At 48.9% G+C, this 15,705-nt stretch overlaps 2 protein-coding genes across 7 annotated transcripts in view; one reads left to right on the top strand and one right to left on the bottom strand.

Annotated features, from left to right (window-relative positions):
- Nucleotides 1–3,296: 3,296 nt before the first annotated feature.
- Nucleotides 3,297–7,418, bottom strand: MRPL40 (mitochondrial ribosomal protein L40). Of its 2 annotated transcripts, none has more exons than XM_033232969.1 (4): nucleotides 6,714–7,418; nucleotides 5,979–6,062; nucleotides 4,470–4,628; nucleotides 3,297–3,737 (listed from the first exon to the last, which is right to left on the bottom strand). In XM_033232969.1, exons 1-4 carry the CDS (start codon nucleotides 6,764–6,766, stop codon nucleotides 3,413–3,415), a joined length of 621 nt encoding a protein of 206 aa, XP_033088860.1. In that variant the 5' UTR covers nucleotides 6,767–7,418; the 3' UTR covers nucleotides 3,297–3,412. The 2 variants fall into 2 exon arrangements, with proteins under 2 accessions (XP_033088860.1, XP_033088861.1); XM_033232970.1 differs by lacking the exon at nucleotides 6,714–7,418 and adding an exon at nucleotides 6,545–6,616.
- A 42-nt stretch (nucleotides 7,419–7,460) lies between these two features.
- LOC117096047 (protein HIRA) overlaps nucleotides 7,461–15,705 on the top strand; it is a 106,209-nt gene continuing 97,964 nt past the window's right edge. Inside the window, exon 1 of one of the 5 annotated variants that reach the window (XM_033232961.1) lies at nucleotides 7,461–7,565. Coding sequence is in view for 3 of the 5 variants with exons in the window: in XM_033232962.1 (XP_033088853.1) it covers nucleotides 7,844–7,880 (37 nt within the window). In the remaining 2 variants the exon portion in view is untranslated. Of the gene's footprint in view, nucleotides 7,566–7,586; nucleotides 7,881–15,705 lie in introns of those variants that run through there. The other 4 variants (XM_033232962.1, XM_033232960.1, XM_033232965.1 and 1 more) reach the window with 4 other exon arrangements.

Raw genomic sequence — 15,705 nt, forward strand, 5'->3', positions numbered from 1 at the left:
GCTCAGCATCACTGACCATTAGGGAAATACAAGTCAAAACCACAGAGAGATATCACCTCACACCCATTAGGATGGTTACTATTAAAAAAAAAAAAAGTGTGGTAAGGATGTAGAAAAATCGGAACCTTGGCTGGGTGTGGTAGCTCACATATGTAATCCCAGCACTTTGGGAGGCCAAGGCAGGCGGATCAGCTGAGGTGAGGAGTTCAAGATCAGCCTGGCCAACATGGCGAAACCCCATCTTTACTAAAAATGCAAAAAAAAAAAAAATTAGCTGGGCACGGTAGCACACGCCTGTAGTCCCACCTTGGCAGGCTGAGGCAGGAGAATCGCTTGAACCCGGGAGGTGGTGATTGCAGTGAGCCAAGATCATGCCACTGCACTCCAGCCTGGGCGACAGTCAGACTCCGACTCCAAAAAAAAAAAAAGAAAGAAAGAAAAGTTGGAATCCTTGTGCACTACTGGGAAAATATAATGTTACAGCAGCCATGGAAAGCCATATGGTACTTCCTAAAAAAATTAAAAATAGAGTCATCATATGATCCAGCAGTTCCACTTCTGGGTGTACATCTAAAAGAAAGCACAGTCTTGAAGAGATATTTGTATTCCCGTGTTCATAGCAGCATTATTCACAATAGTAAAACGTGAAGGTAACCCAAGCGTCCATCAAAAGATGGATAAGGAAAATGTGGCATACATATAATGGAACATTAATTCAGCCATGAAAAGAACATTTGATACATGCTATAACATGGATAAACCTTGAGGATTATGCTCAGTGAAATAAGCCAGTTACAAAAAGACAAACACTATGATTCCAATTCTGTGAGGTACTTAAGAATAGTTAAAATCACAGAAAAGGTAGAATGGTGGTTGCCAGGGGTTGGGGGAAGAGGGGAACAGGGAATTACAGTTTAATGGGTAGAGTTCAGTTGGGCAATTAAGAGTTCTGGAGATGGACGGATGGTGGTGATGTTGTCCGACGGTATGAATGTCCTCAATACCACTGAGCCATACAGTTAGAAATGATGAAGATAGTAAAGTTTATGTGTGTCTTACCACAATTTTTTTTTTTTTTTTGAATGGGAGTTTCGCTCTTCTTGCCCGGGCTGGAGTGCAGTGGTGCAATCTCTGCTCACTACAACCTCCACCTCCCAGATTCAAGCGATTCTCCTTCCTCAGCCTCCTGAGTAGCTAGGATTACAGGCGTGTGCCACCACACCTGGCTAATTTTGTATTTTTAGTAGAGATGGAGTTTCACCATGTTGATCAGGCTGGTCTCGAACTCCTGACCTCAGATGATCCACCCACCTAGGCCTCCCAAAGTGCTAGGATTACAGGTATGAGCCACGGTGCCTGGCCACCACAATTTTTTTTTTTTTTTTTTTTTTGAGACGGAGTCTTGCTCTGCCACCCAGGCTGGAGTGCAGTGGCCGGATCTCAGCTCACTGCAAGCTCCGCCTCCCAGGTTTATGCCATTCTCCTGCCTCAGCCTCCCGAGTAGCTGGGACTACAGGCGCCCGCCTCGTCGCCCGGCTAGTTTTTTGTATTTTTAAGTAGAGACAGGGTTTCACCGTATTAGCCAGGATGGTCTCGATCTCCTGACCTCGTGATCCGCCCGTCTCGGCCTCCCAAAGTGCTGGGATTACAGGCTTGAGCCACCGCGCCCGGCCGACAATTTTTAAAAAAGGGAAAAAAGTGAACCACATGCTAGGAAGACAACCTAACTTCTTATTCCAATGAAATGTTTCCCTGGTTTACCTGCAGTAAGGTGGTTAAAAAAAAAAAATCCTTTCTGAGGTTGTGATCCAAGCCACTGGGGAAAATGGCTCTATTCATACACTGGACCTGTACTGTGACGGGCTGAATTGTGTCCCCTACAGTTCTTATGTTGAAGTCCTACCCACACGACCCTCCCACTCCCCCCAACCCCATACCTCAGAATGTGACTGTATTTGGAGGTATTTGGAGGTAGCATTGTTAAAGAGATAATTAAGTTATAATGAGGTCATTAGATGGGCCCTATTCCAGTATAACTGGTGTCTATAAAAAATTAGGACACAGACTGTGGGACAACCATGTGAGGGAAAAGGTGGCCATCTGCAAGCTAAGGAGAAAGGCTCAGAAAACAAGCCTGCTGGTACCTTGATCTTAGGAGTTCTAGCCCCCAGAATTGTGAGAAAATAATTTGTTGTTTAAGCCACCCAGTCTATGGTACTTTGTAATGGCAGCCTGAGCAGACCAATACATTCACCATTCTAGACTACGCACTTGAGATAGAGTCCGCTGCCCCTGCCAGGCCTCACATCCTCTTGAGGACCACGGCATCTTTATTGACTAGTATGTCCCTGGCCTGCTCCACACTCTTCTACCTCCCTCTAACCCCAGCTAAACACACAAAGGTGTGTTTCTTTCCCATCAGGAAGGCCTTGCTTCTCCGCTCACCTTTCCAACTGGCAACTTCCTTTCCCACCACTCCTCCGTTACTTTGACTCCTGTTGGTGGTACTTTCACTATACCCTTGGGATCTTTTTATACTTTTTTTTTTCCCCATTTGAGGGCAGCGGTTGATGTCTGTCATCTTCTTCCCAATACCTGGTGAAGGGCAGCATCTGTCACCCCCATCCATCTCAGGTGAATTAACTTTTTTTTTTTTTTTTTTGAGACGGAGTCCCCCTGTCGCCCAGGCTGGGGTGCAGTTGCATGATCTTGGCTCACTGCAAGCTCCACCTCCCAGGTTCACACCATTCTCCTGCCTCAGCCTCCCCAGCAGCTGGGACTACAGGCGCGTGCCACCATGCCCGGCTAATTTTTTTGTATTTTTAGTAGAGATGGGGTTTCACTCTGTCAGTCAGGATGGTCTCAATCTCCTGACCTCGTGTTGTGATCCACCCGCCTTGGCTTCCCAAAGTGCCGGGATTACAGGTGTGAGTCACTGAGCCCAGCCTGGTGAATTAATTTTAATTCTGGCTGGGCGTGGTGGCCGACACCTATAATCCCAGGGCTTTGGGAGGCCAAAGTAGGCAGATCACTTGAGGTCAGAAGGTCAAGACCAGCCTGGCCAACATGGCAAAATTCTGTCTCCTAAAAATACAAAAATTAGCCACGCGTGGTGGCGCACGCTTGTAATCTCAGATATTCGGGAGGCTGATGCAGTAGAATCGCTTGAACCAGAGAGACAGAGTTTGTAGTGAGCCGAGATTGTGTCACTGCACTCCAGCCTGGGCAATAGAGTGCGATTCTGTCTCAAAAAAAAAATAAAAAATAAAAAATAAATTCTAACACAAGACAAAGGAGCATTTTGATTAAACCAGTATTTATTAACAGCATGCCTAATTCTGTGGAAAGCAGACTTGAACCCTGGTCATTCCTACTCTCAGGGGCAGCATATTAAGGATAGCAGCCTGCAAGTCTATCTCTTAAACTCCACTTGTGTGTACACCTTGGTGACGTCACTGTACTTGCCTTCAGGGGGCTGGTAGTTAGGGATCGGTGGTGTGTAACATGGCCCTTCCCTCTCAAAGGGGAACAGGTTGGGATCCCGCTTGATGGCCTCAGCATGGAGCTTCGGGGACTCGAGTCGCAGTTCCTCCAGAGCTTCCTGCTGGGCTTCTAGCATGGCCCTGATGGTGTCCCTCTCCATCTTATGCTCTTGCTGCTTGTATAAGGACCACTTCTTCAGAAGCAGAGCTCTCCTCTCAGTCTCCTCAAAGGTGAGCTCCACCTGAGGCCGCTGTCTGCAAAGAAGCTAAGGGTTACCAACCTCACTGGCATGGAATTCTGTGACTGCAACTGACACAAGTATTCCCATTGCCAGACAAAGACAGGACTTAGGAGATAAAACAAGTTTGGGACAAATTAAGAAATGGAATGTTGAATGTGGCTGCAGCTGCAACTGATGCTGGGAACCAAGGTCATTTGCTTTCTGTCAGAAGAACAGATGGTCTGAGGAGACTGGTAGCACTTCCTCTGCCCAGGCAAATACTCCCTTGGATGAGAGGTGACTTTAACACCCGCCCCTTTATATATGGTGCACACTGCTTACAAAATGGCAGCAGGAACTGTTAACCCTGCACACAGTAGAATCCCAACAAATACCAACTAAAGGTATCTGCATGATAAAACAAGAGGCCAAGTGTTTTCTACTGTTAGGATGAGGTGAGGGCTTCAGACGTCAGGCCCAAAGGATCAGAAACAGCCAAGACTCCTCATGCATGAGAGCAAAAACATGAACTCCAGAGTAGTGCTTAAGCATCTGGATTATAAGGTCTTTCCCACCCAGAGCCATTCAAGAGTACCACCCAAGGATGCTTTCTCCTGCTCCCAAAAGAAGCAAGGACTCAATTAGGGCCAATCAGCTCAAGCCTACTGACCAATTACTATCACAGGTGTGAACTACAGACACAACTACCTGAAGTTGATAGAACTCCTTTGTGCTGAGGACTTCATCCCTAGAGAAGGATCCTTACCTTGCTTTATCCAAGAACTTTAGAGGGGTAATAAAATCTTCAATAGGAATTAGCTCTTGACTAGCCTTTTCCAGTTTTCGGATCCTCTTTTTCAAGCGCTCCTTTGCTGCTTGGTCTTTTTTAGGATCTACCTTCTTCTTCTTTCGAAGAGGTTCTGATCTAATAGATAAAGCAAATATTAAACATTTTCCTCTTCAGTCTCATGAACCTATGGAGAGACAAAATGGTAAGTACCCCAAATTGACCTCTCCACTGGGGGAAGGAGCTGTGCATAACTGACTCATGAGCTCAGCGTGGTGAGGAGGTACTCCACCCCAGAGTACTTGTGAGAACTGTGTGGGTGCCATCAATTACAAGAAACAGTACAAAAGCAGCTGGGCGCAGTGGCTCACGCCTGTAATCCCAGCACTTTGGGAGGCAAAGGTGGGCAGATTGCCCAAGGTCAGGAGTTCGAGACCAGCCTAGCCAACATGGCGAAACCCTGTCCCTACTAAAAATACAAAAATGAGCCAGGTGTGGTGGTGCGCAGCTGTCATCCCAGTTTCTCAGGAAGCTGAGGCAGGAGAATCACTTATGCCTGGGAGGCAGAGGTTGCAGTGGGACGATATCGTGCCACTGCACTCCAGCTTGGGTAACAGAGCGAGACTCTGTCTCAAAAAAAAAAGTACAAAAGCAACAGGGGACATCAGAGTATAAAATCAGGGGAAGTGTTCCTCTTTACTGCTGGGATTCAGGTGTGCCTTGGGATTACATTCAAAAGTGAAAATACCAAACTGTTGGATTAGGAGCTCATTACTATTAAAATTGATTTGTGGGCCAGGTGTGGGCCGGCCTGTAATCTCAGCACTTTGGGAGGCCGAGGTGGGTGGATCACCTGAGGTCAGGAGTTCGAGACCAGCCTGACCAACATGGTAAAACCCCATCTCTACAAGAAATGCAAAAATTAGCCGGGCATGGTGATTGGCACCTGTAATCCCAGCTAGCTGGGAGGCTGAGGCAGGAGAATGGCATGAACCCAGGAGGCAGAGGTTACAGTGATCCGAGGTCGCACCACTGCACTCCAGCCTGGGTGACACAGTGAGACTCCATCTCAAAAAAAAAAAAAAAAAAAAAGAAGAATCAAATCCTTTACCATCAAGATTGACTGAATCAAGTATCTAGAAAGAGTCAAGAGTGCCAGATGGAAATACCTTTAATACTTGCATCATCCCCACACTCTCCAGGGCCTCAGAATGGGCAGGGAAGAGGAAGGCTCATGGAGAAACAGAAACTTAAGCTATATCCTTTAAAACACACAAGAATCCCTTCCAGGAGAATACTTATTTAAACTGCTCAAATTTTAAAAATTATAAACAGCAACCTATGGTATGGAAAATGTTGGAAAGACAGAACTGAGAAACTTTGTAGGCTGTTAATTTTGCAAACCACACATCCAGCAGTCTGGCTTTGTTCTCTACACATCGAATGACACCTATACCCCCAGAGGTCAGGCCCGCGGTTGAGTTTTACCTCATGGGAATGAGTTCCCAGAAAGACAACAATGATGCTCGCTGGTGAGTATTTCTAATCTGCGTCTGCCAAGTTCCCAGAAGCCTGAAAGACACAAGAGTATGTATAAATACTGATTCTCGAAACCAGGCGCGGTGGCAAACGTCTGTAATCCCGGCACTTTGGGAGGCCGAGGCGGGTGGATCGCAAGGTCAGGAGTTCAAAACCAGCCTGGCCAAGATGGTGAAACCCCCGTCTCTACTAAAAATACAAAAAGCAGCCGGGCGTGGTGGCGGGCTCCTGTAATCCCAGCTACTCGGGAGGCCAGGGCAGAACTGCTTGAACCTGGGAGGCAGAGTTGCAGTGAGTCAAAATCGCGCCACTGCACTCCAGCCTAGGCGACAGTGAGAAACTCTTGTCTCAAATAAATATCTCATTCTCTCCCACTTCACAGGAAAATAAAAAATTACAATGCTCCCGAACCCGGGGCACTTGTAACTACTTGATGTGACAGCAAGGTCAACGTGGGAGATTTTTCAAAATCTTTCGTTCACACCACAGAGGACTTGGGCAGGACCCCTGCTCGCCAGGGTGCTCAGATTTTCATGCATAAGAGTCACAATCAGATATGGCTCATCCCTGAGATATTCGTGGACTGGGAAGCGAGCAGGGAGCACAGGCGAGTCCCGGGGAACAGGCGCAAAGACCCCGCAGGCGCCCTGGGCACTCCGCTACCCGGTCGGCGTCCGCACTCACCCGCTCGTCGGGCGCAGGGCTAGCGAGATACCTCGCAGCCCGTAGGCCGTCATGGCTACCTTCGCCGCTTCCGGGCGTGCGCCCCTCCGCACTCCGACCCGCGGTGCCCCCTGCTGAGGTCCGGCAGACCAGCCGCCCAGCGCTCAGGCGTTCCGGCAGCAGGGGCTGGGACGCGCTTGTCCCCGCCCCCGACGCAGCCCCGCCTCGGGCGTCCGCTGCGCACACAAGAGCGCCTAGCATTTCACGCGGCTGAGGATCCTCCCTTCCGTCCCCGCCCTGGGCTGGGAGTGCGCCTCTGCAGCGGGCACTGTCCCGCCAGCCAGGCCCTAGCCGGTTGGTCGGTCTGCGCCCTCGCGCGGGCCTTGACTCTGCAGTGCAGCCGGAGCGGCCGAGGGGCGTCCCTCTGCTCCTCCGAGTCCAAATGTTCACGTCTAGGCAAACGGCCCCGATCTTCCAATAAACACGTCCGCCCCAGCCTCCCCGACCAGGGTTGGCTCGTTCCCCTCATTCGTTCGAGTCCGAAGCCAGGGTCACATTTCGGCGCCGGCGCGGAGCCCGGCGCTCGCAAGATGCCCAATAGCGCGTGTTGATGAATGACGGAAGCTACTTAATAAGTCGGACTCAGACTGGCGAGGCAGAGCTGCTGACGGGCGGTCCACGCCACCTGGGCCCCGCCTGCCTCTGCGACCGGCCCGGGTTGCAACTCCAGGCCCCGCTCGCTGTCCGCCGTCCAGGCGAACCGCCCCTTCTGGGGCGCCCGCGCCCGGGCCCGACCCGAAGCCCCTGCCAGCCGAGGAACAGGGGCGGCCCAGTCAGCGTGGGGAGCGGTTTCCCGCCGGGGCGATTTGGCAGGTGCGCGCCGTGACTTCCGGCGTTGCCCGGGAGCCGCCTGAGGAGGAGCGGCGCAGGGGATGCGGCTGTGGTGGCGGCGGCGGCGGCCGAGCGCGGGGGGCGGCTGTGGCGGCGGAGGGGGGCGCGGGCCGGCGATGGCGCGGCGGCCCTGAGGGCGCGGGGCGGGCGGCGGCCGGAGGGCGGGCGGCGCGGGAGGAAGCGGCGGCGGTGGCTCCATGGCCCGGGCGCGCTGAGGGACCCGGCTCTCGCCTCAGCCCGGCGGCGGCGGCGGCCGAACAATGAAGCTCCTGAAGCCGACCTGGGTCAACCACAATGGTAAGTGCGCGCAGGGGTCGCGGGAGGCCGAGCCCGCAGTCGGGTCGGGGTCTGGTGTCGAGTCGGGGCGCGCGCAAGTCCTGCCTGCCTCGCCCCTGACGCCCGGTACCCGGTGCCTAAGCCAAGAAGCCGGCGGGAGCGGACTTTGTCCTCACCGCGGGGAGGCCGGTGAGCCCCAGCACGTGCTCCGGGTTGACCGCAGCGAAGGCCATCTTCGCCCCTGGCTCTTGCTCTGAGTCTTCCGCTGCCCACCTGTGGTCCTTGGAGGGGCCGCGGCCTGGCTCCCCGGAGCGGGCCTTGGTGCCGGCCAGTGCCTTCCACTAGTCTGCATCGCCCGGAAAGTACTCAGATAGTCCTGAAGGTGAAACCGGGACGAAATCCCCCTTGTGGCCTTTCAGTGGCAGGGTGAAGATCTGAAATCTGCAAGAGGGACTGTTACGGTCCCTCTGGATCTGGTGACAGTGCCCCCAGTTGGGGAATTGTGGTCCCTGAATAGGAGGGCTTGGGGGCCCAGGGTCCCCGCCTAAGGATCCACGATTAATGCTGAGCTGGGACATCAGGGTGAGCTAGGGTTGGGCACAGGTGTGTTCTAGGAGAGGGGCTTCCTTAGCTCTGTGGCGGTGGCCTCTAAGCATACCCTTGGGGAACAGACTCATCCGCCCCGTATCTTGACCCTGATACAGAGAGGCTAGTGGTAATCAGTTTCGTCATAGTTCTGCCTTGTTGGCAGAACTGCTGCAAGAGTTGGTGTTTGCTCCCCAGGAAGATGAAAAAAAGCGCACCCCCTCCCCCACCCCACTCTGCTGACAGCACTGTAGCACAGAAATCAACCCAGGGAGACTCCTGCAGCCCAGGGCCTGATTCTGGCCTGTCTCTGACTCTTGACAGGCAAGAGTCACCCTGATCAGGTCACCCTGATGCTGTCTTGTTCCTCATTTCTACTTTGCAATGCGACTAGAGGGTGCTACCGTTTTCTTTAAGAGCCAGAAGAACAGATACTTTAACATGTGACTTTTTCGTTTTGAATTTGGTCCTGGAATGCTCTCTACTACCACAACTAAACTGAACTGATAATGTCTGTTGTCTCCTGCCACCTCTCTCCCTTTCCATCTTATGTGATGTCTTTCCCATTTTTCAGGGACTAGGTGAGGTCACATGTTTCTTTTGAAACGGTTCATCCTGAGTTACCCCGGTAGATGTGCTGTATCACTGTCTGTGTGTTTTGCCTTGCATGGAAGGTGTTGGGGGTACTTTCCATATGCCCCCAGGGTAGGGACTGCCTCAATCCCTTCTGTATGCCCTGCTGCATTGAGCAACCTCTTCCACATGATGGGTATGTGATAAATATTGGCTCAAACAGGTCAGAAAGGTGAGATTTTCATAATTTATCAAGATGAAGTTAGGTTTACAGTGCATGAAAGCAGAAGTCTTGAGTTTCAGTTTCATTTCTCCTCTTGATCTCCAAGAGCGTTTCCTGATGTGTACTGTGCAGATCTTTCCCTGGAGAACTGGACAAATGTTGTAATTATGAATTATGATGCTTGTGATTAGGAAAGGAAAAATGTTATTTTGAACTAGTTTACTGTATGAAGGTCTGATGGAATTTTTATTTTAAAATGATTTACCTAAATCAGTTTGTGTGAATAGCCTACCCTTCTCCAGCCTCTCCTCTACTGTCATGTAACTTGTTCCTTTTTGATAAGCTCCTTTGTAGGCCAAAAGTTTTATTCTATGTAAACATAAGTAAGTCAACATGCTTAAGTGATGAACTAGGTACAAATGAATAAGAGACTGCACTCAGATCAGCAGCCAAGTGCATCACCTGGCGGAGCAAGCACAACAGTGGCCCTTGTTGCTGAGGGCCTCTCTACAGCCCTAGAACAGAGCATGATAATATCTGTTCTAACCACTTCACAGTATGCTCGTGATACTCAGATGGGAGCGTAGATACAAAAACGCTCCCCAAACTGTAAAGTGGTTTAGAAATCTGAGATAGTAAGTAAGAATAAAAAGAGGTTGGGCATGGTGGCTCACACCTGTAATCCCAGCACTTTGGGAAGCTGAGGAGGGCGGATCAAGAGGTCAAGAGATTGAGACCACCCTGGCCAACATGGTGAAACCCCATCTCTACTAAAAATACGAAAATTAGCTGAGTGTGGTGGCACGCACCTGTAGTCCCAGCTACTCGGGAGGCTGAGGCAGGAGAATTGCTTGAACCCGAGAGGTAGAGATTGCAGTGAGCCGAGATTGCGCCACTGCACTCCAGCCTGGCAGAGCGAGACTCCATCTCAAAGGAAAAAGATATGGCGACTCTGACAGGATGGGATTTAACTTCTTTTAAACTTGTTCTTTGTCAAATTTCCTTTCTTTTAAAATTTCATGGAATGTTCAGAAGGGCTGTCAGAGGTAAATTACCACTGCCCTGGAAGAAATGATGCTGGTCTGAATCACTGCTGAGCAGGCCTTTAAAGACTATAGGAGTATTGGTGGCTGCTGGGAGCAGGGGCTGCTCAGCCAAAAGCCTAAGGGGTGGGTAGTGGCCAATAAAATTGTGCTTGCTTTTAGAAAGCACATCATTGCACTTTCTGGCTTCCTCGTTCTGTATTCATGTCTCCTATCTCGTGAAGCACGAACATAACTTTTTTTTTTTTAATAGAAATGGGATCTTACAATGTTGCCCAGACTCAAATGCCTGGGCTCAAGAGATCTTCCTGCCTCAGCATCCTGAGTAGCTGGGACTACAGGCGTGAGCCACTGCACCCAGCATGAACATAGTTTTTCTGTTTTTCGAGAGTCTAAAGGGGAAAGTAGCAGAGAGCTCAACATTTTTCTCTGGTGTGGCAGGGAATCCATTCAAAGTAGAGAGGGCAGCTATAACAGGGAAAGAAGTATTTGTTGAAGTGTAGGTGTGCTATGGTCTTCATTTTCTTGGCTGATAATAGAGAAACCTCTAAGGGAAGGTTTCCCAACTTCAACAGGTTGACATTTTGGGCCGTAAGACTGTGTGATTGTCATCTATGTTATGGAATGTTTCTAGTATCCTTGGCCTCTACCCACCAGGTGCCAGTAGCACTTCACAACCACCACCTAGTTGTGTCAACCAAAAATATCTCCAGTCATTGCCAATGTCCATTGGTAGCCAAAATCACCCCCAGTTGAGAAGCACTTGTCTAAGGTTATCAATAAGTTAATCTTGAAGTTGTCACATTGCAGTGAAATGAGCCTTGAATGTGGAATCAGACTGGGTTCAAAACTGCATCATTTACTAGCTATAAATTTTTGGACTTATAACTCTACTTCTGGGCCTTGGTAAAATAAAACTTATCTCTTCCATTTTATCCTGTGACCAAATAGATTGTTAAATTGAGATATATAATAATAGCTATCATTTATATAGAAGTTAATATCAGGTATTGTTCATACATACACATTTTACTTTGTGTTCTTGGATATAGTATTCTCTATATATTTTATTTTAGAATTGACCGAAATAAGCTTCATTTCTAAGTTAGATTAAGGTCAGAAAGTGAAAACAGCTAGGTTTCTGGTTTTAAAGCTTGTAGAAATATGGAGTTTGTATGTTTAGAAAATCTCACTGAGATTCATGACTCTTCCCAACTCTGGGCCTTTGCTCCTGAGTTTTTTCTGGAATTCTCATGCTTGGGGAGACAGCTCTCATGCTCAGCTCTTTGGTGAAGCCCATTCTAACCAAGAAGGCCAGGACTGAAAGAGCTCTTGTCCACCTTTGGCCTCTGGTACACACTTTGATGGCAGTGTTATGAAAAGGGATTTGGGAAATTTTCAAGAATAGGATAATTTCCCAGTAATCACATGACCTTATGGTGTGTGTTTTCTCCTGTCCTGCGACTGGATTATTTTTACCCCTATGTTGTGTCATTCTGAAAAGGATTTGAAGCTGTCCTACTGAGACCTCAGCATGAAAATTAAATAATTCAGCTTGAAGGGAAAATGTAGGCAGAATCGTATAATGATAAAGTCAGGAGTGGGTGGGTAAGATCCAACCTGCTGCCAGAGGGCACTGCAGGCCTATGTCTGATAATTGTCAGGGAAAGGATCCTAATGGTGAGATTATATGATTGCAGTGGTTGAGAGATAAACTTGGCAGTTGCTCTAAATCAGTGATTCTGCAAGGCAATGTCTAGAGACATTTATGGTTGTCACAATAGGGTTGAGCAGGGTAAGTGTTGCTGGTATCAAGTGGGTAGAGGAGAAATCTACTGTTAAACGTCCTATAGCATGCAGGACAGCCCACACATGGAGAATTATCTAGCCCCAAATATCAGTAGTGCTAAGGGTGAGAAACCCTGCTCTGAATAAGTTATTTGCCTTTTGGTGTATTTGTCTTATAGTTCCGACTAGACTGTAAGTTTCTTGAGGACAAGAATTTTGTCTTCTGTTTTTGGAATCAGATATCCTGCTCTGGAGTCTCTGTGCCCTGCTGCTTACTAGATATGTGACAAAAAGTTTTTCTATCTCTTTTCCTAATCTGTTCATGAAGTCAATAATTCTTACCTCACCTGCTCCATATGATAGCTCAGAAAATGCAGATTCTCTCAGCAATTTCTCTCCTGACTTATGTCTGAAGACAGTAGGTTGATTTAGGAAAATAACCAGAGTACATCTGAAGAGTCAGAAGAAAACTGGGTGAGATTTTGCTGTGGATTTTTCACTACTTTATGCAACAAACGTTGAACCTAGAAGGTAAGAGTTCTGTGGGGTCCAGGGCTAAATAAGGCTCTCTCTGAATGGAAAGCTGTGTGGAAGATAGATGAGAGAGATTGACATACAAACCATATTCTAGAATGCAGGGCAGGGGAAACAGGAGCTAGAGGAATAAGCATGATAGCCCAAGGAAGAAGGGCACTCCTCCAGCAGAGTCGAGTTTGTGGATGTGTCCTTGGACTGAACCTTGATGTGACTAGAATTGTGATGGCAGAGAAGATACTACAGCACATGAGACCATCAGGAGAAAAGGCCCAGAGGGTGAAAGCATTTAGGAAAAGACATAGAACATGTTAGGAGGGAGGCTAAACAGGGCAAGAGGGAGAATGGGGCTGGGAGGCAGAGCCTTGCCAGCAGCTTGAACTTCCTTCTTGGGGTTGGGGGAGGAGAGCATTGAGGCTTCTGAGGAAGCTGGATAAAACACCCAGCCTGTGTCTTAGGAAGGCCCTGGAGGAGTTAGGAGTTTCCAGCCTTGGTGAGATGCTCAGGGAGACAGGGAGATCACAGGTGATGGAGGTGAGAAATAGAGAGGCACATAAAGACAGGGTAAAGGTAGAATTAATGGGGCTTGGCCATATAGGCAGGTGACTGTAGATTTGGGCCACTCTGAGTTTATTTATTTATTTATTTTATTTATTTATTTTGAGACAGAGTCTAGCTCTGTCACCCAGGCTGGAGTGCAGTGGCATGATCTCAGCTCACTGCAACTTCTGCCTCCCGGGTTCAAGTGATTCTCCTATCTCAGCCTCCCGAGTAGCTGGGATTACAGGCACATGCCACCACGCCTGGCTAATTTTTGTATTTTTAGTGTTTGGTATTTAGTATTTTTGTATTTTTAATACATATTTTTGCCATTTTGGTCTGGCTGGTCTCGAACTCCTGACCTCAGGTGATCCACCTGCTTTGGCCTCCCAAAGTACTAATATTACAGGTGTGAGCCACCGCGCCCAGCCACTCTGAATTTTTTTCTTTAATACGCTGGAGAAAGAGTATGGATGAAGGCTAGAAAATGGGATTTTCTTAAACATTTGTTTTACTCTAAGAAGTGGTTGAGGCCGGGCGCGGTGGCTCAAGCCTGTAATCCCAGCACTTTGGGAGGCCGAGACGGGCGGATCACGAGGTCAGGAGATCGAGACCATCCTGGCTAACACGGTGAAACCCCATCTCTACTAAAAATACAAAAACGAGCCGGGCGAGGTGGCGGGCCCCTGTAGTCCCAGCTACTCAGGAGGCTGAGGCAGGAGAATGGCGTAAACCCGGGAGGCGGAGCTTGCAGTGAGCTGAGATCTGGCCACTGCACTCCAGTCCGGGTGACAGAGCGAGACTCCGCCTCAAAAAAAAAAAAAAAAAAGAAGTGGTTGAAAAGCTATTTTCATTTCATGAGCAGAATCATAGTTACACAGCTGGGAGGGACTTCTGGGAAGGATCTGACCTTGACCACTGAAGCCAAGTAGGAGACCTGCTGCCACTGTGCTGATCTTGGGTCCTGCTGGTGACCAGGAAGAGGATGCTCTGTGTCTGACTTGACCCCTCCCTTTCCCCAGAGGTTGCCAGCATGTTCTGTTCATCCGGGGTGTTTGCCTAGGGACTGCAGAGGTATATAGCACATGAACCAGAGGTATGGAATGGGCCCTGGGGACCAAAAATTTATGCAAAGCACATTTTATCATCCTGCCAGAGTCAGCAACAACACCTGGAAGTGAGTGGGATTGTGAACAGTGTGCATATTGTCAAATAGCACAAAAGGAGTGTTGCAAATATTGTAGGGTTGCCTGCTTTGTTCCTTGTTAGCAGAACCCCGATTTTTTTGGTCTGCCTTCTGCAGGCCAAGCTGCTGATAGCCCTAAGCTGGTGTGTGGGTAAGTGCCAAAGATTTGTTGAGGAACAGCTATGTAATGCCATTTCGGCCCTTGAGACTAGGAGGGGATGTCTGCTGGAACCCCCTAGGGAATTAGATAAGAGGAGATGCTTGAAAGGCCAGTCTCTTCTGCTGGACTTTACTAGGTCTGTGTGTAAAAGCCAGCTTTTGACCATGAGGATGGGGCCAACACTGATTATAGGAGAGGAAGACAGAGGGACATGTCTCTTTAAGTTGCTAAATTAATGCACCCTGAAGCTGACCTATCTCAGGACTTGTTATATATGATAGAGGATTACCCTTGAAATTCTCTGTGACTTGCAGCAGTACAGTTTGCAGATGGAAACAGGCTGAGGTGAGGTGACCCCCCCACCCCCAAGATTCCTCTAGAAGTGATGGAGATGTGTTGAGAGTCACACTTAGACTCCAGCCCAAGCCCAGACTTACTCTTTCTAATTTGCTAAGCGCTGGCCTTTGTGCTGAGGCTGGCCACTCTGTCCTGGAGAACTTCAAGCCCATTTCCTCCTCAGAAGGACAGCTTTCAGAAACCACGTGGTACAACATGGGACCAGGAGTCTGGTCCCTGGAGCTTGTCCTCTGACTGCTTCTGTAGCCATTTTGAATGCCTTAGGGCTTCTAACCTGGTAGGTTTCTCCTGAAGTGTGCTTGATGAGCCTTCTCTGGCATTTGGTTTTCAAGAGTTCTCTGGTTGTGGGGTATCGAGAATGTTTTCAGTGAGAAGCCGAAGGGAGAGATCTGTGCCCCAGCCTTGGACTTTGGGTCTTCCCCATTGGCCTGATTGGTCCAACTAGGTCATGTGCCCTCTCTTGTATCAGTCATCATTGCCTACTGGCTTACATAAGGGACATAGTGGATATCTGAATAAAAATGGAGTTGTATTAGATACCTCCCCGGGGGAACATACGCTCCTGGAAAACAGACTTTGTCTTTGCTCATGCCCTTTTCCCAGGGCCAGGAATGGTACTTGGTACACACCATAGTAGTCACTCAGTAAATGTTGAAGGAGTGCTGAGTGCTGGAAGTTGGTGATGCAAAGTGGCTGATGGATGGGCAGCTAACAATGTCTGTTGTGCTTGGCTGGTAGAGTTGATGTACTGCACATAAACTTCTTGTTCATCCTGACTGGCTCTTTCTGGTGGAATCTGCTGGGAAACACTCTGCCCAAGCCTTACCCAAGGAGTTCATTTACATGATTCTGTCTTC

The sequence above is a fragment of the Trachypithecus francoisi genome, unplaced genomic scaffold (genome assembly GCF_009764315.1).
Source record: "Trachypithecus francoisi isolate TF-2019V2 unplaced genomic scaffold, Tfra_2.0 Lachesis_group14, whole genome shotgun sequence".
Classification (NCBI taxonomy): domain Eukaryota; kingdom Metazoa; phylum Chordata; class Mammalia; order Primates; family Cercopithecidae; genus Trachypithecus; species Trachypithecus francoisi.

What these genes read in the sequence shown, in the direction of transcription:
- MRPL40 (XM_033232969.1), bottom strand. Translation starts at nt 6,766, where the DNA reads ATGACGGCCTACGGGCTGCGAGGTATCTCGCTAGCCCTGCGCCCGACG. An exon ending in TGGGAACTCATTCCCATGAG is followed by an intron (nt 4,629 to 5,978) that starts GTAAAACTCAAC and finishes TTTATCTATTAG; the next exon opens with ATCAGAACCTCTTCGAAAGA. An exon ending in AAGTTCTTGGATAAAGCAAG is followed by an intron (nt 3,738 to 4,469) that starts GTAAGGATCCTT and finishes GCTTCTTTGCAG; the next exon opens with ACAGCGGCCTCAGGTGGAGC.